This window comes from Polistes canadensis, unplaced genomic scaffold, assembly GCF_001313835.1.
Source record: "Polistes canadensis isolate GaletaPanama2010 unplaced genomic scaffold, ASM131383v1 scaffold_108, whole genome shotgun sequence".
Taxonomy (NCBI): Eukaryota; Metazoa; Arthropoda; class Insecta; order Hymenoptera; family Vespidae; genus Polistes; species Polistes canadensis.
The window spans coordinates 301,798-328,780 of record NW_014569655.1 but is presented as its reverse complement, the minus strand read 5'-3'; the positions used below and the strand labels follow the sequence as shown (position 1 = coordinate 328,780).

Sequence of the window (26,983 nt, the reverse complement as noted above, 5' to 3'; positions counted from 1 at the left end):
TTAGCAATAACGACGGCTATTATACTTTATTTATTTATTAAAGTTACGATCATCATTGTGACACCTGATGAAGATCAGCATTGAAGTGTAACGCTATAGTTCAATAATAGATCGAAGTATAGGTGACTTTTTTACATTAGTCGATTATTTCTAAATCGAAGATAATAAACGATATAAGATGAAACATATGAGATAATATTATGAAGATAAAAGCGATAATACGTCGTTACAATATTCGTTAGCCAATTGTTTTGCAGTACGATTTTTCTTATCGACGATAGACAGATCCGAATGTGGAATCAAAATTTGACAAATGGAGACGCGAGCAGCAATAATAGCTCTATGCAGAGCAGTATATTCATCAGCGTCCTTCAAATTCGCATTAGCACCATACTTTAACAAAATTTCAACGACATGATCGTGTCCTTGAGTAGCTGCTCTATGAAGAGCAGTTGCTTGGCCGCAACGTGTTTTAGCGTTTACGTTAGCTCCATATTTTAACAACATTTCACAAATCTGATAATGTCCATTTCGAGCTGCATAGTGAAGAGCCGTATATCCAGCTGAATCTTCGATATCTACCGAAATTTCTTTTCTTAAAAATCCTTCTACTTTGTCTTTATCATTATATTGAGCTGAAAAAGTAATATTCAATTGAAAGTTTATTTAATAATAAATAAAATTGTAAAGAAATCATTTAACTTACCTGCATACCATATGCCTCGCTCAAATTCAATCTCTGGCAAGGACTGACAAACACCCAAGTTGACGGATAAATCGCAACAGGATTTTACTCCTTTCTCATGCTTACTTTCCTTCGCCATATTTTCTTTAATCTGTAACTTATTATAAGACCTTTAATTGATATGTTTCAATTACGTCGATTTATTTATTATAGTATAATAATAAACTTAAACGTATATGAAAAGAAATAGATTTCTTGAGTTATTGAAAAAATTCAAATACTTTTTTATCTGTATACAAGTACGATTTAATTTCTTCAATAAAGAATAGAATACATGGATTTTAGGAATTATAGAATTCCATAGAATCGAAGGTACATGAACATATATATTTATATATATATCTAATAATACTAATAATAATAATAATAATAATAATAATAATAAGAAGAAGAAGAAGAAAACAAAAACATAAAAAATAAAGTAATTTAAACATAAACCATGTGCTTTGAATAATAATACAATAAATCATTTAATAATTTTAATTTTAATTGGAGCTGCATTTTTTAATAGTCGATAAATGATCGCTTCAAAGGAAAAATCATTATAACAACGATAAAAACTGACGACTCAATGAACGTTATAAATATGAGTTACTTAAAATACTTTCTATTTTTTTTCTATACATTCGTAAAAAATCTATAAATTTGCAAAACTTTAATTCAACATTAACAATAAGAACTTCATTTTTCAAATAATAAAGATATAAAGCAAAGAGAGAAACCATTATTTTTATTTAGTTTCTCAACTATCGAGAATTTATTTTATTTTGATTATTTTGAACGCATGTTTGCCTTTTTTCTTATTAAATCATCATTAGATACGATCTAAAATCTAAGACATACTCGGACACTATTCGTATAGAAAAATTCGCACAGTTACTAGTTAGAATTACTAGGTCCATTGGAAAACGTGTTACATATAAGTACTTGAGTTCACTTTAATGAGTCTAAAAACACTCAGCAACAAAATATTCTTTTTTACGTTATAATATCATACATAGAGGCATCGTTATACAATTGTTTAACAATTCCATTTTCTGTATATTTATCGAATTATGAAAATAGGCTAAACTCTGTAGTTATTTTTTTTTTGTAAGAAAATGTATAAAAAGTATCTATTATTGTATTAATTGAATAAAATAATGACTAAAATAGTTACTAAAAAATAGTTACAAATTGAATGTATTCTTTACAAATAACAATTCGTTATGTTTGGTCCGTCCGCATTTATTATCAAATGCTTATACTGATAAATTGCTAGAGACTAATTATCGGCAGACATAAACAATAAAAAGTGAACGATCATCTATTAAGTCTATAAAATAAAAGATAGATAATTTTTCTCCAATCCTCTTTGATGATTACATTAATATTATATATTGCGCACAAACTACTGGTGTGTATCTTTATATGTGCATATTTTTAACTACAAGCATAATCCTTAAAAATATTTTAAACTTCTCGTTGCAGCGTCCAAAGAATTTCAGCTTCTCCGGTACTACAAATAACTCGATAGCCTAATTCAGCTAGAGCATTAATAACTGAAAAAGGTCGTCCTAAAAAAAAATTGTTAACGATAAGTTACAATGTTTTTTAACTATTAAAAAAAAAACAAAGTAATTGATATATTTGATTTTTGCCGTAAATTTAAAATAAATGTATAAACTCTTGTTCTTTTTGAATGTAGGAAACTTCAGATGAACCTTTGATCAGAGCGCCATTGACCACCGTCGAAGTGGAGATTTGGAAACGTTTGGTAAGTGCCGATAGTTCGTCCGGTGATAATTCAAAAACAGATGATTCGGTTGCATACGGCGATCCTCTCACGCCAACGTAATAATAAGTTTCACTCGTAGCTGCATTAACCCATTTTTCAGGCACTGCACTGATTACCTCCGTCATAGTGTCAATAGAACTTTCATTAGACTTCGCCATCTTTTCCTTCTAGAAAAAAATAATTACAATACGATGAGAAAATAATAAAAGATTTTTCATATTTCTATGTTTTCTCTTCTCTGAATACTTCTCTATGGAGACAATCAAATTATTATATACAGACTCATTTATGCAAGGTACAATGATTTAATGCAATAAACTTGATACGAGTTTGTTTAATTTTAAATAATCTTCATAAATTCAGAAAAATACTTTACAGAAGTAAGAATTATAATGAATCAATATTATATTAATAGCATTCATTTTTATTAGATAAATTATAAATTAATATCCTCAAATTTTGTTTTGCTCGATTATTCTCCTTTCATGTTCCTCTTGTAATTGCATCATTCGCATTTCATAAGCCCAACGTATTTCACTTTGAGTTTTGTCTCTTTCGTATTCCCATTGAAATTTTTCCAATTCCAAAGTTTTACGGCGTAGCTCCAATTCAGCAGATTTCCTTAATGCCTGGCTCTCCAATAATCGTTCTTGATATATTTTACTTTGTATAGATGAATATGTAGTATCACGCATAGACAGAAGTGGCCATCGTGAAATTCTTCTCGATGGTAGGAATTTTTTATGACGAACAGAACTTTTATGTTCTTTGGATTCATCTGTGAAAGCATTTAAAAAAATAAATATTTGTATCTCTAAATCATTTTTTGTATAATATATTATATTTTGAAATTACCAATTTTAGCTATCTTTATATTAGTTTGTGTCATGTCTTTAGCTTTTACAGTTGCATTTGTATCACTTTTGACACTTTGAACATTAGTGTTATGATTCGTGTGTGATTTATCCTTCGATTGTACTATTACTTTTTCGTCGCGCTGAATTGTTTCTGATATTTCATCCATGTAATAGCGATTTTTATAATACCAATCTTTTAGATCTTCCAACTCTATGTCAGTAACACGTTCCATCGAAGATTCTTGCTTTTGTTGTTTTTCATTAATTTTAATGCCAAGAGTATTAGCTTTGTTTTTTTTATCATTTCTTACTTGTATAAATTGTCGTTTAATTGCTTCTGGACACTTTTCACAACGTTCTAAATGTCTTTCCATACGCGCTGCATTTTGTTTATAGGAACGATCACAATATTTACAAAAAGCAATAACTTGAGAACCATCGATTTTTTTGTTATAATAATTCCACACAATATCACATTTTTTCACCATTTTTACTTAATTTAATGTTATTATTAACCATTAACACAGAAACATTTAATTTTTCAATCTAACGAAGCCAACAATAGCTTATTATCCTCAATAATAAAATTTAAATATCATAAGTGATAACCTCAAAACGAGAGATCTATAATCGAAGATATTTCTCGTTATTGAAGTTTGTATTTTCATATGGGAGTCATTGTACTTGTAACGAAAAATAAGACAAATTTATTCTTTGGAAATATAATTTGACATTGCAAATAAATCATGAGCAATACGTAATTATAGAATTAATTGACGTATAACGAAAAAGTCTACGCGCTTGTCTCCCCTATGCATGTAATTAGTTTTATCGATCGTCGAGGTTAATATTTCAAATTTAAATGATGTGAAGAAGATAAAGATGGATGGTATTCATACCTGTTGTTTTTCGTTTCCACTTCTTTCCATTTTCACACTAATCGCACTTCTACTAGTCAATAAATTCATACGATGAATGACGCATTGTAATCGTGAATCAAATTTTGTTCAATACTATACGCGCTACTATACACGTAATACTATTTAAATACGACATTAAGTAGGTTCACAATAACAATGAATGACAAAAATACGGAAATATAAGTAAAAATTTAAAAACAAATCGATAATCTTCGGAAATACGATTGTTCTTTTAATCGAAATCATAAATAAATGAATTATTCTACTTTCGTTTGTATCACGTTGTTGCATGACACGTGATAATTTCTCTTCACTTATAAACCAATGAAATATAGCAGGTATATCATTTTAATATTAAGATTGTATAGAAAAAGAGATTATTTATTTTATTATCATTGGTTCAGATAAGATATGATATACTAAGCAGTTATAATTTCATACAAATGATGTTCTGCCATTACTTGTACTTTTAATGTGCTACTTGAGAAATATACCTTTGCTACACTAACATTGAAAACTTTATTTAAATTTGTAAACATCAGTAGAAAGTGTCACTTAACATTAACATTACTATCAAGAACAATATGCTTGATTCAACATCGTGTTTATTAGATTTTCATTTACCCTACCAGTCAAGACGAATGACAGTGTTAGCTAAACCCTGCATATCAACGATTCTAAATGTATATTATTTTTCTTAGTATAATGAGTAGTTTTTATTATTAATTCTAAACAGTTATCTTAACAGTTACTTAAGGCGATCTAAATATTCGATAACTTATTTTGGAATGTTTATTTGGTTAACGCACATAGACAATAATTTGTTGCTATGTCAGAATATGTTGTATAATTTTTAAATTCGATAAATAAAAGTTTAATAGAAAGAAATCTATTGGTAAAACTTACGTGTTTTTATAACAAGTTCAGGTTCAGGCTCTGAGAAATCTTTTCTCATAGTCCACATATATTCATTGTAGTCTTGTTTGACGCTAGTACTTGAAGATGCCACAACCTTATATCCAAGGACTTCCAGAGCAGTTAATATTATACAAGGGTGTTGTAAGTACACTATCGTAGAATCGTCACAGTATCCTCCAGAAGCAAAGTGAGTAAGTTGTTCTATATCCGATGCTAACAAATAATCTATCATTGTAGTCTCTTCTACTATTGAACAAAAAGATTGCAGAAAGTATTACCTTTGAGTCCTGATACTAGAACTCTCCACGGATATCTATGACTATAAGATGCTAAATTACCACGCACTAAAATGTATGGCATCTGTGATAGTTAAGGCAAATGCTGGAGATACGTTGAACTACTTCTATTCATTAACTTTTCTGTTTAATACTTTAATTAACATTTATAAACTTTAATTCACTGAAACATATATATATATAAAATAGTCAATATTTATAAATCTCGCATATATTGTATAATATTTAATATTTTTCTCATATTAACTTTTAAAATGAAATACTAATTAGCGAATACTATAGAAAAGTAATATTTAAAAAGTAGCGGATGTAATTCACACAAACACATTGAAAGAATCGATATTTATATATATACTTCCGCCTGTTTAAAATCTTGATCGAGTAATTTGCTTACATACGCTATATTTAAAGATGTTTCGTAATGTACAGAGAACATGAAACGTTTCTTGCTTTAAGAAACGAGAAACTTTCACTTTATCAAACGTGTTATATGATAATTTATTGATCAAAATTTTATATTCTTATACGAAATCTTGAATATTTGATATTTCAAATAATTCCATAAGATGCACAATGGTATACACGGAGTCCATATACTTTCCACCGGTACCTTTAATTTTCTCCGATACGTTTATATATGTATAGAAAAAATATTCTCTTCTTATATATATATAGTATACACCCTTGCCAAAGTTATAGACGCGCGTACAAGAGTTACCTTTTAAGAGCGCTAAATTCAAATATAAAAACAATCAACATCTGGACAAGGGAACTTCTGACATATTAAATATTGCAAATCTAAACTTGCTAAAAGAGATTTAAATTATATATGATATAAATAAATATATATTAAATTCGGCAACTCTAATTCGAAATATAATTTGACAGGTTGAAAGGTAAGAAGTCTATTGTTATGGTAGAGGTCTCCACGTGCACCGATATAACGGGATATTTGGATTGGTTAAACGAGAAATAATCGAACCAATGAGAACCAACTACAAAGTTACCATTAAGAAAAAACATTTAAAAATGTGGGACGAGAATAAATAGAAATGAGAACATTCCGTTTGTAAAATAAAATTACTCTAATTATAGTAAAGAATTTAGCTCGATCGAATAGGAATACGTGTATACAAATATATTGGTTTTCTTTTTTTTTTTTTTTAACTTGACTGAAATGTTTTCTCAATGCATAATATTCGTGCACTTGATAATGAACTAAGGAGGAATCGTACGTATTCGTTAAAAATCGTTCGTTTTCGTGGGTCGAATCATATTCGTTGAGGTCGTGTTGAGATAGCAGAGTGTTGCCACCTGGCGGAGTACCTTCTGTACGGGCAAGAGTATAGTGTGTTGCGTGTACTCAGTCGTTTCACAAATACCGCGAGTGGTTTGCATGTTGAGCCCGGCCGCGTTTCTTCGCGAAGGTAATTCGTTTTCTGCGCGTAAAGTAATCATTTTTCTTTGGATAATAGATCGTATTGGATATGCGTGCGAGTGTACGTATCCTATTATTGTAAGTTTGTGCCTCGAAGGAGTATAACGGTTTTGTGGAAGAAAATCTACACTCGTACGACGGTGGTGCCTCTCGGTCGAGTGTGTGTGACAATCGCGAGCAATGTAACCGTTCCGTGACGTCAGACACGGCTAATCAAGTGCACACACGGACACTAGCTTTGCGCACTCGCGCACATCTATACATTGGCGACACGTACTCTCCACGCCGCACCGCACCGCGCCGTGCCGCCGCGCCACGATCGTAGAGAGCGTGTACGGGATCGTGCTGCGCACGGAGATAAAAAGAGAGGGAGGCAAGGAAAATTGTACGGTAGCACACCGACTGATAGAGGAAAGAAAACGAAGGGCGTGGAGGGGAGAGAAGGAATACGAGAACGATAAGAAAGGAGATACGACGAAGGTTGTCGAGGAGAAGAAACACCAAGGAGAAAGACAGAGACGAACGTACGTCTCTCTTTCTCATCCATCGAAAGAGAGACATGGGCGGACTTGAAACGACGAGAGAAAGGCCTTCCTTCTCTACAACTTCTTTTTTTTTCAACGAGGCTGAAAGTTGTGTTGGGCGATGCCTCTCTATGTAGAATACATAGATTTCGAGCTTCTATGACATATAAGAGAGAAGTTTTTTTTTAAAGCTAGAGAGCAGTAGTGCAGGAGTGCGACACACGTGTGTATACGGTGTGTATACGGTGTATGTACGTAGTGCTCGCGTGTGGTGTGCTCGGTAATAGGAATAAGAGAGATAGACTGTGAGGGGAGTGGGAAGGAGGTGGGGGAAAGTCTTTACCGTGCTGCTACTGCTGCTGGTCAGTGGAGGGGAGAGCGCGAAAAGGAGAGCCGCGATCGCGTCTCGTGGCGCCCCGCTGTGCTTTTCTGCAGAAAACTGTTGCAACCTATACGGCTCCGTTCCATCCTTCTTGGCGTTAAAGGTGGACGTAGAGGAGGCTGAGAAGCGAAGAAAGTAATGAGAAACGTATTTAAGAATGTGCTCGAAAGATTGAACGATTGCGGATTTTATAGGAATGCACGTTGTGTTGTGATAAAAAGAAAAAACATCCAAAGGAAGAAGGTCTTTTTCGTGTTAGTTTTCGCGAATTAATTGTCTGAAGTGTGCGTTATTTCGTGTGTGCGAGAATCGAAGAAGAGGAGAGTGTACGACGTTGTCGTCATAGTCGATAGAGGCCGATATTTACGCGTGCGTCCGTTACGATATAACTGGAAAATGGTCTTTCCATCGGATGACGAGTGCTGTCTTTAAATTATAAACGAAAAAGACAAAGAGGAAGGAAGAAAATCTAACATTGTTTCTCTTTCTTTCTTCTTTTTTCTGTGTTGTCGCGCGTGCTTTTATTTTTTTTCTTGGTATAAAATTCGTTCGTGTTGTTACATGTGTATGTGACTAAATGTTTTACGGCGAAGCAGCACAAAGTTAGAGAGAGAGAGAGAGAGAGGGAGAGTTTTTGTGTGTTAGAGAAAAGTCTTGGGGAGGTGCCGTCTTCTTATCCTGACATGGAAGAACGATTCCTGTTCCCGACATCGATGAGCAGCATCTACGTCGGTAAGAAGCTATTTTTTGCGTCGTATTTTGCATTCGATATCATTTTAATGTTATATGCTATTCGGTACTTTGTTAAAAAGTTTCTACACGCGTATTTATCCTTATTCTCTCTATCCTCGTCTATTAGTTTACTTATTTAACGTTATTTTCATTTTTGTCCTTTGTAAAAAAGCGAATTATTGTGCACATAACCTCTCTTTTTCTTTCTACGGGTTGTCAACTCGATGAAGCCTTCTAGCGTGTAGCTATAAAAGTGTCGAACATCGAACGTGTTTGTAGAATAAGCAAAGAGAAAATTAGTTGAACGAGAAGCAAAGGTGAGAATAAACATTAATTTTATGTGCATCTATTCAAAAGGTTAATTTTTTTTTTTTTATCGTACGCATAAAAATAATTTGAAAGAGAAACGAGGTTAGATTAGATTGTCATTGGAAAATCTATGTATCGTAAGAATCGTTCGAATTTGAGGTTATGTGACGTTTAACTCGAAAATCGAATAACATTCGATTTAAATCCCTAACAGATAAAGATAAGAACATTTCAAAGGCGGAACTGTCAAGGTTTTGTTAACGTTGTAATTATTTAAAAAACGAGAAAATATTCAACGTAAAAATGAGAAGAAAGAGATCCAAAATCTCGGGAAAAAAGTATGCGCGCGACGATTCTCACTCTCTCTTTTCTTTCCCCCTCTCTCCCTCTACTGCTGCCCCTGCCCGTTCCCTTCGTGCCCCTTGTCCCTTTGGCGAGACGAAGCTTCGTGGAATCGAAGAACGTAGCCAGCCACCTTCGCACGGCCAAATGCGCATGCCCCGTGCGTTAACGTTACGAGATATAGAAGTTTGCAAACGAAGAGGCGCGTCACGAAACGTTCTTTCGTTCATTCGTTTAATCGTTCACTCGTTCGTTCATTCATTCATTCATTCACTCGTTCATTCGTCCACTCGTTCATTCATTCATTCACTCGTTCACGAGATTTCGAAAAGCGAGTCGAATTCGAAAAATTGCTGTGCGTGCGATTATTACGAAAGAACGTTAACTACATTCATGTCACTCGAGACATTTATTTCCAAGAGATTCTTCTTTATCTCTAGATAACGATTCATCATCGTTACAATTACCCCGTATTCTCTTTGTTGTCAAAGATCTTACATAATTACTTTGCATTGTTTACTCTTTATAACCCATTTTTCTTTTTTTCGCGTTTAAATCAAAATGTACGAAAGTTATGTGAAATTTTCTAATGCCAGAATTGTCTGGATTTTATATATTTAAATAAATAATACAATAGTATATTTGGTGGACTAGCCAATAAGTATATATTGTATAGATTTGTAATATCAAAATATATATTTTAAAAGAGAAATGTATATTTGACTCTTACAGCTTGATATACTTATGCGTGTATGCATAAGTATTAATTTAACGCTAAAAATATTAATCTATTTTTATGAAATTTTAGCCAGTTTAATAGAAAGAAGGAAAGAAACACTATTTGCTTATTATTCTGAATAAATTTGGATTTTGTCGATAATACGCAAAAAAAAAAAAAAAAAAGAAAGAGAATTTTCAGTTAATATTTATCTAATCATCATAATTTTGATAATTGTAAAAGAGAGTAGGGAGTTTATAACGTTTCAAGTTAGACAACGTTACAGAGGGATGTTTCAAATGTGCGAATAAATGATCAAGACGAAAAGTTGCCAGGCTCAGTCTCATGTAAAGATTCAAATTCGGGTCATCGTTGTTGCGATAGAGCAATAAATGGCCCACTTTTCGAAATCCCTCGAGTCGTAATGAGTTCACGACGATAAAGTCTATTTCGTGGATAGGCATCGAGTTATCGTTCTTAAAATATCTAGATTCTATGTTTAAAATGCAATTTTTTGATCATTTTTTATTTTTTTTTGTTAATAGAACACGTCGTGTTACGGTGACTTGTATGTAATTTATGTATACATATCGATTTTAGATGACTCGAGGTCGATAAACGAGGGCATTCGGCTTAACAATACGCTATCTGGCAGATAATAATTTCTTATCGTAGCAATGTTTCGTTGGTAAAGAGATGTTCGTTTCTTTGAGAAATATGTTAATCACGTGGAGACGCGATAGAGTTTTTCAATTCGTACATATAGTCTCTTCGTAATTTTTCGTGTTATAATTTTATTTTATTTTTATTTATAACGTGTTGTAAAATTAGGACACGGTGTCGATCTTTAAATATGAATTAAAGTTTATTTTTCAATATTTTTTTGAATATTTTATTCGATAGAAAATACGTTTAACAAGTTTGAAGTCATAACGAAGCATAATATTTGTATATACACATGTAATAATAGTATTATAAGGCTAGATTATCTATAATTTCTTCATCAAGTAATTAACTAAAATAGAAAACGAGGAAGAAAGATGCTTTATAATCGTTTAGAAGACTACGTCAAAGGATTTTTTTTTTAAGATGTAGTTTTCTAGGAAAGACTTTTTAATATGATGTTTTTTATATTCTGATAGGATTATATAGATATTGAATATCGCTGTTACAAACAATATTTATACGCGAAGACGAGAGCAAATAATATTATTTAAGAAAAAGTAATTTTTAATTTATTGTTTTTTCTTTTTACACGAGAATAGCAATAAAATTATTATTCAATCCTTTTTCGATTATTGAAATAATGTAACAAATACAAAACAGATCTTTCTGCATTGAAAAACATATTTGAATAAGTTTAGAGAAATGGATATTGTAAATTGCTTTTTAAAGAAATAAAATGAAAAATTAGTCATCGTAATGCGAAAAATATTTTCTCATATTCAGCTGATATTTAATTGCATTGTTTGAATTCACAATGTTGATCTGTTGCATTTCACGATCCATTCGTCTTACATCAGTCCTCTTTATAAATTCTTCCTTCTTAATATCTCTTTTTTTTAAAATAAAATAATATTTTCTCTATAAACCAAGAAAAGAATTCCAGAATTCTTCGATGATAACATATTGGCCAACTCAAGACAATAATTCTATTATTGTTTATTTAGATCATACATAATATAGTTGTGATTGTTGCGACAATTTCAATGATTTAAAATTGGAAATAAACATATATGTTTTATTAGACGACAAAGAAAAAAGAAAAAAAATGTACATTAAATTAATTACAATAAGAAGAACATCGACTGACGAATTTGTTCTTTTCTCTTTTAGAATCGATCGACGAATCGTTAAGGTTTCGATCAACAAACAGAAGAGAATTAGAATCCCGTAGAGTATAAGGGAAAAAATTGGAGAAGGTGAAGGGGGAGGAGGGTGGTGGAGAGTCACATTGTCGTCGTCGTCGAGGAGTTCGACGATTGAAAATTATGTTCAAACTGAATGTTACGGGAGTGGCGAAGAAGAAGAAGAGGAATTCGATCGGGCTGTCTTGCTCGTGTAGGGAAAAAGGAATCGAGGAGAAGGAGGAAGACGAGGAGCACATTTCCGGCTCTGTCGTCGTCGTAGAAAACGACAAATTTCACGATTGCCGCGAAACTCGTAGCGGCTGCTGTTACTCTTCTTCTATTATCTTCCTTTCTCATCGAGACCAAGAGGAAAAGATACAGGAGGAGAAGGATACTGGTGGACTTCGATAAACGAGAGGCCAACGAGAAAGCGATAGGCTTTCGCTTTTTTACAACCAATATCGTGAAGAATAGAGTAAAACTCGAAAATTTCGGAAGTGCTTCGAAAGAAAGTAATCATTTTGGTGAAAACTCGTGTTCCCTATTATTTTCTTCAAATATTACTATTATTAATTAATCAGTATCATCTGGTATACTATTATTATCATCGTTATTATTATTAGTCACTATCGTTATTATTATTATTATTACTATTTTACTGCTACGGTTTGTTTTGTTTAATTTTGTAATTTTGTTTGTTTGTTCGTTCGTCGTTCGTATTTCTTCTACGGGTGAATACGTAGAGAAAAATCAACGTTTCATGTGAGTACGGTGAACTCGTGCATCTTTGTTCTTAACGTGACTCGTTTGGCAGAGAGAGAGAGAGAGAGAGAGAGAGAGAGAGATAGAGAGAGAAAGAGAGGAGGGAGGGAGAGGTGTGTTTGGATTTTTAGATATTTTGCACGGATCTTCCCCGGCAATGCGACGCATCGCCTATTCTCCATGAGAGGAGGCACATGTCCATTGCTACGGCTGACAATGCAGGGTAAGTTTTGTAACTTTGTCAATTGTTCTGTATTTTATTAAAAGAAGTCGATCATTCTCTTTCCAAAGAAAAAGAAGAAGAAGAATTAAAATAATAATTGCAATAAGCAACAAATCGAATCGGCCGAAACATCATTTCTTCTTTGGTCTTTATCATTCACGCCGTGTTATATAACGAGTTACGATTCGGATCGCGCGTCGTTGCATCGAATTTGCGTGCGCGAATCAAAACGACTTGTTCCACCCTTCTTCGTTACTTTGTGTTACCATTCCCCCTCGTTTCTCCTCTCTTTCATTAAATGTACAAACGCGAAATTCGCTGATTCGTTGTATCAAAAAGAAAGGCTACGGGCTATGCGAACGTTTCTATCTCACTTTTTCTTCATTTCTTTCTTTCTTTACAAGGAGGAGCGTTATTAACTGAAGAAATTGTATTCGACGATGAGTAAAAGTGTGTTTCTACGGATTGGGGATGGGCGGAGAGAGAAGAGGGAGGAGGTAAAGGAGGAGGAGGAGGAGGAGGAGAGCTACGATATCAACGTCCGTCGTAAATACGTTATTTTTAGTATTCAACGCGCTTAACAACGATTACTATACAGTGTCAAGATATCTTTAATCGTTCTGTGGATGTTTGCTTCGGCGCTGACATTGATTGGCTGACAAGTTGCGTGACCTCCTTGCGTCGTTGATCCTCAAGAAAATTTGAATATTTCTATAGGGAAAATCGTAAGATATATTTTCAATAGAGTTTTTCCTTATACAGAAAGTAATGTACACTCACGTAAATGTACATATATATATTTTGTTGTTTAATTCACTTATATTTCTCAATCAAAACAAAAAAGAAAAACTTATAGTCAGAACAATTCGTCAAGAAGGAGAAAGGATATATTTTACACAAGGTAATTTTTCTTCTATTGCAGGAAGTAGAATATTTCGCATTTTATTAGTTTATTTGTATTGTCGGTCGAAAAAATCGGCCGATTTCTTTGACTCGGGGCAATTTCGCATAATTCCGACGTCCCCGAGGCTTCGTTGATGAAGGGTCTGATTTCAGAGGTAGGCAATCATGGCGAATTATCGGTATATTTTTCGTCATTAGCTTACTTCGGCGATAGTCGAAGAACTAAAGGGAACAAACGACCACCGTTAGATCCTATATCGTGTAGTTCCTTCTTAGAGAGGAATCTTTTCAAGGTCAACAGCAGGCAAGCAGTCAGCAAAGCGGCGGGTGGKGATGGTGGTGGTGGTGGCTATGCTAACTCCAGGCCACGAGGCACACGCGCTTCTTCTTACGTGGCCTTCTCTCTCTCTTTCCCTCTCTCACTGTGAGAGCATTAAGCTCGTATATTCTCCGTTTGTTTCGGCTCAAGCCCTTCCGGTCCCTTCCTAGTTTTTCATTCCCCTCTGTTCAGTTATTTGCATTCGAATTTATCACGTCTTCTCCATTATTTTCTTACCCAAAATTTTCTGCCTTTTTTCGATATAATAATCTATTTTATTATTGATTAAATTTATCTTAAAAATGCTGTGGATTTGGCTATGCCAAATTGAAATTTGAATAATTTTTACTAGAAAATGGTAGATAATCCAAATAGTCAATTGCAAGTTTAAAAACGCAGTATTTATTTAAATGACAACAAAGCTGATTATTAATCAAATGTTTCATGAAGATCTCTATGTTTAAATATTAATAAACTCGTTGACAATTAATCAGTCGTTTAACACAAATTTTCATCTGTCTCTCATCATTGACGAGGTAATTAAATAGAACACGTTGAGAGAAAGAGAACTCAATTAAGCGCGAATGAAATATATATAATATAATAGATAATATAATTTTAATAATGAATAATTATAAATAATATTCGAAGAGAGAGAGGCACATGTGTCGAGTCCGACTTGTTTACAAATATCTCCATGGGGGAAAAAAAGCAAGCATATTTTAGTTAGATCGTTTCAATCGACTTGAAAAGATCGATGATTGTTTCCGAGATGTGTGTGTTTTTTTTTATTCTTCTCAATTTGACGATTCAATTGATCGTTAATTTTTCAAACAAATTTATTTCTCAGCAGGATGAAATTATTTTTTTTTCTTTTGTATATTTCCGTCCAAAAACTTACAATTAATTGCTTTCTCGTTACCCAACCGTAATATCGATCTGTCCCGTATGATAACAGGGTCGTGGACGTTCATAAATTCCGCCTTACTGCCGTCGTTGTTTCTGTTTCAAATATGTTTCAACGTTTCTCAAGAGTATTTCTTTTTTTACAAAAATCGTTCGAGTTCATTATCTTAACGTTAGTTTCTATTAACGTTTATTTTGATAGAATCCTGTCTACCCCCGTTCTCTATTTCTTTTTTTCAAAGGCAAAGGAACTTTGATAAGGAAGCAAAATCTCATAGTAACAATTGTTTTAAAAATATTGATAAAAATTCGCTTACCGAAGTTAATATTTGTACTTTTCGATCATTATGTATTAGCCAATCTTAGTAAGATCGAATAAGAAATAGAGAGAGAGAGAGAGAGAGAGAGAAAGTTATATATATATATAAGCAAGGGCTAGGGAGAACCCTCAGAGAAAAAGAAGTAGAGAGGCCTCGTTTCCTCGGCAATTTAGGCATGCACCCGCTTCTTCTCCTCTCCCACCTAGCAGCAACCTATCTACCTTCCGACCTACCACTCTGTGGGGGCTAAAATTACGTTTTCTCAGTAAAGCAACGCAAGAAGCTAAGCCACCACGGCCGAGCAAAAGGATCAAAATCGTCGGCCGAGTGTGCGCATGTTGCTGCTGCTGCTGCTGCTCTTTGAGAAAGAAAGAAAAAGAGAGAGAGAGAGAGAGTGCGAGCGAGAGAAGGAGTAGGCAGTTTTGTCTAGAAAGTTAGGCGACGTTGAGGGGATGACCATGGAAGCAAACAACGTTATACAAGCTTAATGGCGTGGCGTGCTGCTGTTACAGCACACCGCGTGTTGTCGTTACTTGTTAAAAAGAGAAAGAGAGAGAGAGAACCTCGACATATACACACACACACAGCACGCACAAAGTATATTGTCTTCACTGAAAATTCTGAAGTAGAATTGAGAAGACGTTTGGAAAAGGAGCATTCTTTAGGTTAATGCGAATTTCTCTTGATTCTTCGCGAGTCTTCGTGACGCGAGTATGATATTTTTGTGTGTCTTTCGTGGCACTGGCCCAAAGCAAACACGTGACCCTTTCGTTTCCAGGGAGAGAGAGAAAGAGAGAAAGAAAGAAAGATAAAGAAATGGTTGTTTTACGGTTTACTAAGGTTCAAGATTTAAACAAAACAAATGATATTAATTTCTTGTATAGCGCTGACGTTCGATTTTCATTGGATATATGCGATCCGTTGGGTAGCATTAATGAATAAGCGCGCGGTTTGCGCGTCGTTTTCTCTGCCACTCCTCCTCCGCCTTCTCCTCCTTCTCCTCCACCTCCTCCTCCTCTTTCCTTTTTCTTCAACTAAGAAACATAACGGTCGACGTCTTCGACACTATCGTAGGTATCGTATTCCGGTCACGAGATACCGAGTTGATCGTGTCCGAGTTAGCTGCCTTAACGATAATCCAAGATCTTACCAAGGAAATAATCAAATTTAACTTGCTCTACGATTTTTTTTCAATATATATATATATATGAAAAATATAAAATTATAAATATTATATTATTATAAATATTAAAATTATTATTACATTCTATATTATAAAAGAAGTATAAATGATGAATGAAACAATCTCGCAAAATTTGTCGTTATTCTCATTATTTCATACGATCAAAATATGATGAATATCTACGAAGGATAGGTATCACCTGCCGACAGTTTTCTTCTCTTTTCTTTTTGTTTTTCTTTTCTTTCAATTAAATATCAAATCGGGTAAAATATAGAAAGAATTAGAGTCGTCGTGGTCCGTTAAACGTATAGGAGGTCTCTGCGTCGACTGTGGCGGCATCCGCGAAATCGATACAACGCGTTCACGAATACATTGCACCAAACTACGACTAGAAGGCACGACTACAATAATAAGAAGTAGGAGGAGGAGGATGAGGAAGAGGAGGATGGCAGTAGGGACGCGACGATGGCGTCCGCGTCGGCGTCGACGTCGGCGTCGGCGTCGTTGGCGTCGGCGTCGAGAGAAAACCATCTCTCCCAAAGAGAGAGAGAGAGAGAGAGAGAGAGAGAGGGGATGTTATATCGCGGAGGGATGGAGAGCGGTACATATCGACCGGTCTACGAAGAACGAGCGCCAGTTGAGAACAGGGGTCAAGGTCGTCGAATGTACCACGCCTGCCCTCCCTCCATCACCCAATAACGCAGCCGTCGTAGAGACTAGTCAAGTAGAATACTTCTCTCTCTTATAGACCCACCAACATTTTTCTTTTATTTTTACGTACACTTGGCAAACTTATAAAATTGATAATATCTAGTAATATCTATCTTTTTTTTTCTCTCTCTCTCTTTCTCTTTAAAGTTATTATTAATACAAGTTAAACAAACATCCAAAAGAAGAAGAAGAAGAAGAAGAAGGACTTGCGTTCGTTTATCTTGTTTGTGTAATTATTTAGAGAGTAGAAGTTCTGATGTAAGACGTTAATACCGAGTGAGTGAGTGAGTGAGAAAGAGAGAGAGAGAGATAGATAGACTATACTTGGATTTATGATTAATCTCTTTTATGAAACAATGGCTTGAAAGAAAATTCGCGAAATTGTAAGTTAACATTTTTTTTGGTTTTTTAGAGAATCGAGATAGGGATAAATCTATAGCGATTTAATTTGTTTTAATAAAATTCTTCTTGTTCGTATATGAAAAAAAAATCTCTAACTATCGTATAGAAAATGATTGGATGAAATGCCGGTACGTACGCGCGTACTTATCGACTAGCCGAGGACTCGTTTATTTCCATTATGTTCGCTCGAAGTATTTCATGGTTGTTCCTAACGACATTCACTATACAATTTCACGCTTCGCACGAAGCGATTGCGTCGCCGTGTGGTGTCGAAACGCGGCACGGGAGTCATGTGTGCGGAGGAATTCGAGTATGGCACGCGTTCTTTCCACGACGACGACTACGACGACGTGTCTTGGCCTCGGCGATTCTTACACCGGGAAATCGATAAACTTTTCTTTCATAATAATATACTACACACAGATATGTATATTTACAATTGAGACTTATCCTGCATTCGAAATAAAGAAGACCGAGGGAATTATAAATTGTATAGAAAAAAGATAATTTGTTACAACGAAATATATCGAATAGGAATAAGTTAGCTCTCATATTAAACGAGTTTTTTTTTCAGGCATAGGAAGATATATTCGAAATATTGGTAAACGTGCTTTCGAGACAAGGTCGAAACGTATAAAGTATCCTGTCTCCGTTCGCTCGAAGGGAGCGCGTTCGCATTTCGGCAGAACCGAAGCGTGTGGAATTTCATTTTGCGTCTTGAACGTTCCTCCGCTCCGTTTCTGCTCTTCTCCTTTTCTCTCATCTCTCCTCTCATCTCATCTCTTTCTCTTTCCCTGCTCCTCACCTCTCCTCTCATCTCCTCGCCATTTCTCTCCACTCTTTTGCTTCACGTTCCGCACTGTCCTGCCTTAACCGAGCGGCGCACCGTAAAAAGAATCTAAACGCCCTAGCCGTAGACAGATTCTATAAGGCTCCCTCGAACCCTTTGTTCTCCGAAGGCCACGAATTTTGCCCGTATACGCCTAGTCTCGCCCATTATTATTATTATTATATAACCTAACCGAACGATATATCTAGTTTCGCTTCGAAACCTCGATCCGCGTTGCCTCTTAGAAAACGCAATTCATTTTCGTTCAACATTTCTCTTTTCTTTCTCTCTCTCTCTCTCTCTCTTTCTTTCTGTCTCTGTCTGTCTGTTTCCATCATTTTTATCGTCGATAAAAAAACCATTTTATTTACTTGCTATAAGAGTAGAATATTTGTTTCACCCGCCTCCCCCCTCCTCCACCCACAGAGTAACATGATTAATTTATAAAAAAAATATTCATCATTACGATACACCAGGGTTTATATTTGATTTATATAATAGTACAGGTCTGTAGATTTATCTCTAATCTTTGATCTGTCTTCGGTAACAACAAGTCCATCCGCATCGTCGTTACCTCGTTTTTTTATTCGTGTACATTTCGTATAGAGATGTGTGTTTTAATCTCAGCGATTAAAGATAACAAAATTGAAATTTGTCGCTGATTGTTCGTAATCTGTTAGCACAATACTATTCCTAAGTGCTTACGTTAAATATTTTTCTTTAATCGTAGGAAAAAGAAAAAAAAAAAAAAAGAGAGATTTATATAAAATGTGGAGTAGTTCATGAAAAATAAATCTTAATTTAATTGGTTGAAATTCTCTCGTATTGTTTCACGATATACGAAGAAATATTCGAAACTTTGATTTCGGATCTAAATTTGAATTGTTCCTCCTTTTCTATTTCGTTCGTTGTTGTTGTTGTTGTTGTTGTTCTTCTTCTTCTTCTTCTTCTTTTTTCTTCTTTTTTTTCCCTTCATATTTATCGATGAGTTTCCACTCGATTTGAAAATACCAACCGCGGTTTACATCGATGCCCGTCGATGCTTCTCTTGGGGCAGGTCAGTCCAACTCGCACTGTGTATATGCCTACTTGGCATAACGTGCGCGCGCGCAAGTTATGTTTCTTTCCTTCGGACTTTTTCCCATTGAATCAAAACTCCTCCACCAACTTCTTCTTTTACATATATAGTCTGCCAGTTCTAAGTTCAGAATAAGCTAGTTAATATTTACTATCGATCATAATTATCGTCGATCGAACGTTCAACCGTTTACCTTGTATAAAATTCATATGTTCGTGAAAATAAGTAAATCACGTGGAGGAGGAAGAGGAGGAGGAGGAGATGTCTAAATAAAAATGAATTAAAATTTAGTTTGCTTTTATTTACAATGAAAATAAATTATTTATTAATGAAAAATATAAATGTAGAGTTATTGTTCGAAACTAATATACTGAAGAATGTTTATTAAAAAAAAAAAAAAAAAAAAAAAAAAAAAAAAAAAAAAAAAAAAAAAAAAAAAAAAAAAAAAAGAAAAGCCTTGTGGTACATAATTTAGCCGAGACAAAGAAGTGAATTCTAAAACGTTGAAGTTCTTTCTTAGGGAACTGAAAAGAAGGAATACTTGCTATCGGTAAAAGGGGAGGTACAAGGGTTTGACCTTGGAAGCAGCCGGCCTCCCGGAGAATGGTGGTGGTGTATACGTTATAATCTCTGTCCGGCTTGCTTTTTGGCCGTTCTTTCGCAGGAAATTTTGCTCCCTTTCGATGCAAGACGTTCTCCGACGACCGGATTTTAATTTTAACGTCGTGAAAAAGAGGGAGGGAAAGAGAGCAAGCATCAGCAGTAGCATACGACGACGACGACGTTGTTCTAAGAACTCGCTCTTCTTCCTTCTCCTTTTTCTTCTTCTTCTTCTATTTTTTTGTTGTTCCTTTCGTTTTCAAGGCACACACGAGATCTACGTCGTGCTCCGTAAATCCCCGGATTTTCGGTCAATGTGCGCTCTTTAGAAATAAAATAGAGGAAGCAACCCTTATTTTCTAAATCGTCGAGGAGAGTCCGACGACGACTATCGATCCATGCCAAGCCCTGACCGATGCGTGTAAACGCGTAACCTATGCGCGTGTTCTATTATGCATTATAACCTAACAAGTATATTCCTATACATATATTTTTGTGTCTTACAAATTTTATTAATAACCCTCCTCCCCTTCCCCTCCCCTCTCCCTCGTTATATCTCTCCCGCCCATATCACCAAAATCAATGAATTATATTATTATACGAAAAATTATTGCACATCGGGGGTACATCTTGAAATGCATCTTTTAATAATCTCTTTGGGTACTACTGAACATGCATACTATTTGGCGTGTTTCTTTTATTTTTGTGTTTTACAAATTTTATTAATCCTTCCCCCTCCCTCCCTAACACCCACTCGCCCATATCTCCAAAATCAATGAATTATATTATTATACGAAAAAGGAAGAAGGATTCGCGTCGCATTTATTGCACATCATCGGGGGTGCATCTTGAAATGCGTCTTTTAATAATCTCTTTGGTTACTACTGATACATACATACTACTTGGCGTGTTTCTCAGGTGTCACGCAAAATGCTGACGTCGGTTGGTTGATACCCGCAGCAACGACCGCAGCGGAAATTCGAGCGGCAAAGTTAGTCGCGATCGAGCCGCGTCATCGTACATCCCACCTACACAAATATTGATACTCTCAATGTGTCATTATTTTTTCTTCTTCTCTTTCTTCGAGTTTCCAGCCTTCTTCAGAGTTTTAATAGCTATTTCCCCCCCCCCCCTTTTTCATCATCTTCTTCTTCTTCTTCTTTTACTTTTACTTCTTCTTCTAATATCGTGTTTGAATATATCCTCTTCGTTATGTATTCATTTTCTCTTTCGAGGATTCCTTCCGTGTTAATTTTTTATTCAATTTTTCAAAGATCTCGAAAAATGTGAAATAGATATTTTGCCACAAAATGGAAATAAATAAATAAGAAACTAATAGAACAGAATAGGAGATAATATATATGTAAACTTTTTCGTTAGGCATCGATTTTGATCGAGCGTGTTGTTTCTCTTTTTGGAAGATGACGACGACCGATGATGTTTTTTTTTTTTTTTTAAATCGCGGCATCATTTTTAATGAGTAGGCCATTTTTTTTTTTTTCAACTGCAACCGAGAAGTTTGTTCCCTAAGAAGGAAATTTCGCGAATTTCTATAGGAAAAACGTCGTTTCATTTGTTAAGAATATATTTCGCGAGCGCAACGTCTTACACGCAATCACCCTTGGAATAGTCCCTGGACGAGGGGAAAAAAATTAAAAAAAAAAAGGAAATGATCGATCCGTCGTATTGATCTTTGTTACGTAACATTGTCCTGTCCTAGAAGAGCGGGGGGTTGCCTGGACAAAAGGGGGTAGGAGGAGGAGAAGGAAAAGATAGGGGTGAGGAAGACGCGTCGCGTCTAAACCACTCCCTCTCTCCTCTCTCTCTCTCTCTCTCTTCCTTCTCTTTTCCTCTTTGTCTCTCTCCTTCCTGTGACGTAAAGACGCGAGTTACGTCATCATAGCAACAGCGGGGACATCAAGGCGGCGTCGTCTGTCGACATGGCAACTATTCCTCTCCCTTCCCACGTTACGTCTACATCGTGTTTATCATTAGCATCTCATCTAGCATAGCAGTAGTATACTTCGTATTGTATAGCAATATTCGTACTTATATATATATATCTTCCTTTCTTGCAGCTATTTATTTGCCACACTTGTGAACCGATTAACTCTCGCCATAAACGCTGTAATATAACTTTGATACATTTATATTAGATATATTTCGATGTATATATTATTCGTTGTATTTGTCACGTTCATTTAAGAAAAAGAAAAAAAGAAGAAAAAAACCAATTCATTCGGGATTATCTTGATCGGACGACGTGGAAGGTGGAAAACGAGCTGGGGAATCGATCAAAATGGGACACAGCTAAAAGCAAATTTCAGGTTGCTACGAGAGAGAGATAGAGAGAGAGAGAGAGAAGTGGAGAGCCATTCCGAGTATCCAGCTGGTGCTACAAGTTCAATCTGGCAGCTGTTCGAAAGCACGAACTTGGGAAGAGAGAAAGAGAGAGGGTGGGTGGGAGGAGAAGAAGAAAGAGCGGCCGCTCATCGATTGAAGAGATCGTAAACGTCATCGAGGCGTATATCGGTTTAAAGTTCGATCGAATCCGAACGGTTATGTCGTTGCTGATTAAACGCTATGGTGTTTTATTTAAACTCGCTATAAAACGAGGACGTGCTTGTGTTTTTTGATATTTCGAACAAATAATAACCTTCGAATGCATATATATATATATAATCATTTGTTTTGGATAAAAAAAAAAAAAAAGAAATCGATCCTCGTTGCCGTTTGCATAACAAATTAAAATTCGTAGCTAGTTTCGATATAACGCTATGACAAAGCTAATTCGTGGACGTTCGTAGGAAGTGACCGCACATTTAATTTGGTCGAGGTCTCTCTCTCTCTCTCTCTCTCTCTTTCTCTCGGTTACGCTTTGCTAGTAACACACTTCTCTGCTGGTACAGGCACAAGCTCGTAAACTGTTTGAAAGACGCGAGTACCTCAGCCACGGCCATCGACCAGAGAGTTTCTGCTCTTAACTATCAATGTGTGTATAACTTCTCTCTTTCTCTCTCTATCTCTCTCTTTCTGTTAGTGACCTACGCTTTCGCCGTTCTGATTCTTCTTTACGGAGTTCAGGTTCACTTTCCTTCGTCGTCGCTCGTATGTTTGCCATTCCCCCTTTTTTCTCTCGTTCTCCTTCCTCTCTCTCTCTCTCTCTCTCTCTCTCTCTCTCTCTATCATTATAGTTTTAGTTAAAATTTTCTTTACGAGTAAAGATTCGTTAAAGATGGTCGAGATATACCATGACCCATTAGTAGGGGGATTTATAGTTGAGATTACGAAATTGCCAGGATATATTGTTTAATTTCAACGTTTAAGACTTGAATTCTTCGTATATTGGCGTAATTTTATTCGTCAACTGAAACTTTTTCTTTTTCTTTTTTCTTCTTTCAGAGATGACAATTGATTGAATTAATTAAATTGGCCTCGAATTTTTGTTTGTCAATATATTTGTAGATACATTATTATTGTCAATTAACAAACGTTCGATCCTCGTATCTTTGCGATCATTTTTGTTATTTGGATGTAATATTTGTATTTAGGTTGGTTTTAGAACACGTTTCAAAATGAATTTCTAAAGTTTTCAATCGAGGAACGATGATCATTTTGAAAGTGAATTCGGTAGGTCGGTGAAAGTTGGTTGTTGATGATGTGTCCTGTTAACGAACGCGACGCGGCGGTCATCGAATCGCAAAATCGTTCTCAATCGTTAACGAGTTGTTTTTATTTTTCATTAAATCTCTAGCCTAGTGGTTTTAGGGTTACGAAATATTCTCGTCGTGTTCTTTGCAAAGAAAGATCGTAACGTTTAGTCGATTACCGTAGAAGGCCAGTGCTAAATTCTTACTCTATTTTACAAATTTTATTTCAAATTAAATCGTGCGCACGCGTCCTATATATTTGCGAGATAATTTTTTTTCTTTCACATTTTTCTTTTTACATGAAAAATCGATCAGTTATATATAAATAGAGGTAGTTTATCATGGCTTAGAAAAAAAAAAAGAAAGGAAAATTGTTTGGTAAATATGGAACGAAATATCAAGATCGGTACGATCTTAGAGAGGATCATTAGATGAGAATCTTAACGAATGTAAATAGTTAATAGAACAGGTGTTCGTCCGTGAAAGTGCAAGTTTACCGTGATTGGAAGTGCACTAAAAGCGAACATCACTACGAAGTACGATATATAGATATATTGAATTGGAAGGATGGAGAATGAGTGGTCGTATTGGTATGCAAGAAAGAGAGACGCTCACAACCTTGGAGGGATCATCGGAACTTTAGAAGGCAGGAAGAATGTTGTGTGTGCATATAATAAAAGTCGTATGAAAACTTTTTGACAAACAAAAATCTAACGCTATTGTCTAAAAAAAAAGAAAAGAAAAAAAAACAACGACAAAAATTTGTATTCTATAATACAACGAACCAGTCATACTATTTAACGAATTTTTCGAAAAATAAATAAGTATGCCTCGTTTCGTTATACACACCCCACCCGGTAGAGCAGCTACGATATAATATAATGATTGGTGTTTTAGAAAAATGAAATGAAATAAAATAAAAGGAATAAAAGAGAGATAGAGAGAATGAAAGAAAGAAAGAAAGAAAGAAAGAAAGAGAAATACTCCGAGAGAGTGGATATCTCGGAACGTCTCGCTTGCTCGCGGCTCCGACGCGCATGTCCGCGTTGCCATGATCGCCCTGGCCCACTGACCTATATTACACGCGGGTACAGGTCCCGCATTTACGTGTCGACCCACAACCGATACTCCGAGCGTGGCGTCACAGCCAAGCCACGCTAGTTTGCTCGCTTCGCGTCACCATTTTTCTTCTTTCTCGCACCTTAGCCTTGCTCTTCCTCTCTCTTTCTTACTCAATCACTCTCTCTATATCTCCCTCTGTTTCCCCCTCCTCCTTACCCCTCTCCACCCTCCCCCGCCCCCTCTCTTGATAATAGGAAACGAGTCGATCTATGATCCGAGGACGTTCGTATATACCTAAGACATAGATAGAAAGGAGATACACGAGTGTGCGTGTGTGTACGGTGTGTGTACGGTGTGTGTTGTATGATAAATAGTGTCTCTCTTTCTCTTTCACGCATGCACTAAGAATGTAGTGCTGTCGTCGTCGTTGCGCTTGTTTTATTATTAGTAGTATTTTGGAAAAAGAAAAGAAAAGAAGAAGGATTCTCTTTTATTTCTATCCTTTTCTATCTATCTGTTGGTTGTTAACGTGGCGAAAAGAGAAACCAAAAGAGAGGAGAAAAAAAAAAAGAAAAAAAAAAAAGAGAACTCGTTCTCTTGTCTATCTTTCTTTTCGCATTCGTTTTGCAAAAATTTTCTTTTATCGTTTCTATTATTAACCTACCGAGGAGAGAAAGTAAAAAAGAAACGAATAAAAAGAAAAAGAAGAGGAGGTTCTTCCTGTATTACTCTTTTTTCACTTCTCTGCAAGAATTTAGTGTTATCGTTATTGTCACTAGCCTAGTGAAAAAAGAAACCAAAAAAGGAGGAGCAGGAGGAGGAGGAGGAGTCAGAGGCAAAGTGTAAAAGTGAGAAGGAGTTGTAGCAAGTGTCGAACGGATGACAGCAACGTGGATGCACAACAGCACGATGCAAGGTGCTTTTCTATGTGATAAGTGATGACGTAGGATCTCCGATCGGATTCACTCTCACCTACTTTTCCATCTCTTTTCATCGAATTGGAAGAAAAGAGGAGGGTGCGCGCGTCTTCCCGACGATCGTATACCCCCTTACCGTTCTCTGTTCATTCCGTTCTGTTCCGTTCCGTTTTGTTCCATTAGGTTCCATGGCGCATCGTGTAATAGCAAAAATGAAAAAGTCAGTGGGTGTTGTTTCTTAATCGATGACGACGTTCCTAATACAAGAATTTTCAGTGTATCGACAATAATGGAGTCGAAAGAAGTAACATTCAAGATTATTATTTTAACGAAAGAAAAGGAACTGAATTTATTTATTTTAGGAACGTTTATTGTGTTCTCTTCCGCAAGACGGAAAATTGGAAACCTTCCGATCGCAAGGAAAGATTCCTTGGTGAGAGAGGCTCGTATTCTCGCGCGCAAAAGTTATTGATCAAGGCTCGCTTCGGCGTGGATGCTTGACGTAGATGCAGAGAGAAAGAGGGAGAGAGAGAGTGAGAGAGAGAGAGAAAGAGAGAGAGAGAGAGAGAGAGAGAGAGAGAGGCGGGGATGGCAGGAACTACCGTTTTTCACAGAGAAACTACTACTTATCTGAGATAAGTTGCCCAAGATCTACATACCTACTACTTTGTTAGATACTGTGAAACAATAGAATAGCGTGATTATCGGATTCCATGGATTCACCTTGCTTTCCAGTCTCTTGAACACCATGCGACCGAGTTACGTTCGACCGTAATGTTATTCTCTTTCCTTTTTCCCTTTCGCTGAAATCTCCTTATCTCGAACTCTTTGACGAAAATTCTTCTAACTCTCTCTTTCTTCTTTTACTTGTCTTTTCTTTTTTTTTCTTCTTCTTCTTCTTCTCATTGAGAGAATGTAAACGATGATAAATGACAATTTAGATCAACAACGTTGATTATTCTATCACGCATAACATCCATTATTTTCTCATTACGGATTCTAATCGCATTTCTGTTGTTTACCACTTGCAAAAGTACATTTTTTATTAATGTTGTTTTTCTTTTCTTTGATTTGTAGGCCTAGCCCATGTGAACTGCTGGACCCACTGTGGGCCAAAATGAGCGCAATCACCGGTAGCATCGGTAAGAAAAGGAAGAAATCGGATGCCAAACCGCAATCGCAGATGTAAGTTAATATATACAATGTGTTATTTAAATTTATCCTTATCGTTTTGTAAATCCAATTTAAAGGATTAATTTTTCGTTTAAATAATCATTATACGGATGTAATTGATAGAAACATAACAATAC

General features: G+C 35.5%; 3 protein-coding genes and 1 long non-coding RNA gene across 22 annotated transcripts in view; 1 reads left to right on the top strand and 3 right to left on the bottom strand.

Annotated features, from left to right (window-relative positions):
- Nucleotides 1–12: 12 nt before the first annotated feature.
- Nucleotides 13–5,294, bottom strand: LOC106787632 (ankyrin repeat domain-containing protein 39-like). 4 transcript variants are annotated; one of them, XM_014750177.1, is made up of 3 exons: nt 5,206–5,294; nt 707–842; nt 13–635 (listed from the first exon to the last, which is right to left on the bottom strand). In XM_014750177.1, exons 2-3 carry the CDS (start codon nt 822–824, stop codon nt 199–201), a joined length of 555 nt encoding a protein of 184 aa, XP_014605663.1. In that variant the 5' UTR covers nt 825–842; nt 5,206–5,294; the 3' UTR covers nt 13–198. The 4 variants fall into 4 exon arrangements, with proteins under 4 accessions (XP_014605663.1, XP_014605664.1, XP_014605660.1 ...); XM_014750178.1 differs by having other exon boundaries at nt 707–836; nt 5,206–5,292; XM_014750174.1 differs by lacking the exon at nt 5,206–5,294 and adding an exon at nt 4,279–5,197.
- Nucleotides 2,846–4,271, bottom strand: LOC106787631. The gene is made up of 2 exons (XM_014750173.1): nt 3,378–4,271; nt 2,846–3,300 (listed from the first exon to the last, which is right to left on the bottom strand). Exons 1-2 carry the CDS (start codon nt 3,865–3,867, stop codon nt 2,975–2,977), a joined length of 816 nt encoding a protein of 271 aa, XP_014605659.1. The 5' UTR covers nt 3,868–4,271; the 3' UTR covers nt 2,846–2,974.
- A 1,527-nt stretch (nt 5,295–6,821) lies between the features above and the next one.
- The window catches only part of LOC106787623 (nuclear receptor coactivator 2), a 42,130-nt gene continuing 21,968 nt past the window's right edge, over nt 6,822–26,983 (top strand). For 4 of the 16 annotated variants that reach the window (XM_014750167.1, XM_014750154.1, XM_014750160.1 and 1 more), the window contains exons 1-2: nt 12,448–12,793; nt 26,751–26,858. In XM_014750167.1, coding sequence (XP_014605653.1) covers nt 12,765–12,793; nt 26,751–26,858 — 137 coding nt within the window. In that variant the 5' untranslated portion in view covers nt 12,448–12,764. The other 12 variants (XM_014750166.1, XM_014750162.1, XM_014750165.1 and 9 more) reach the window with 9 other exon arrangements.
- LOC106787625 lies at nt 16,059–17,218 on the bottom strand. The gene is made up of 2 exons (XR_001381819.1): nt 16,506–17,218; nt 16,059–16,386 (listed from the first exon to the last, which is right to left on the bottom strand). It is a non-coding gene; the product is annotated as an uncharacterized LOC106787625 (long non-coding RNA).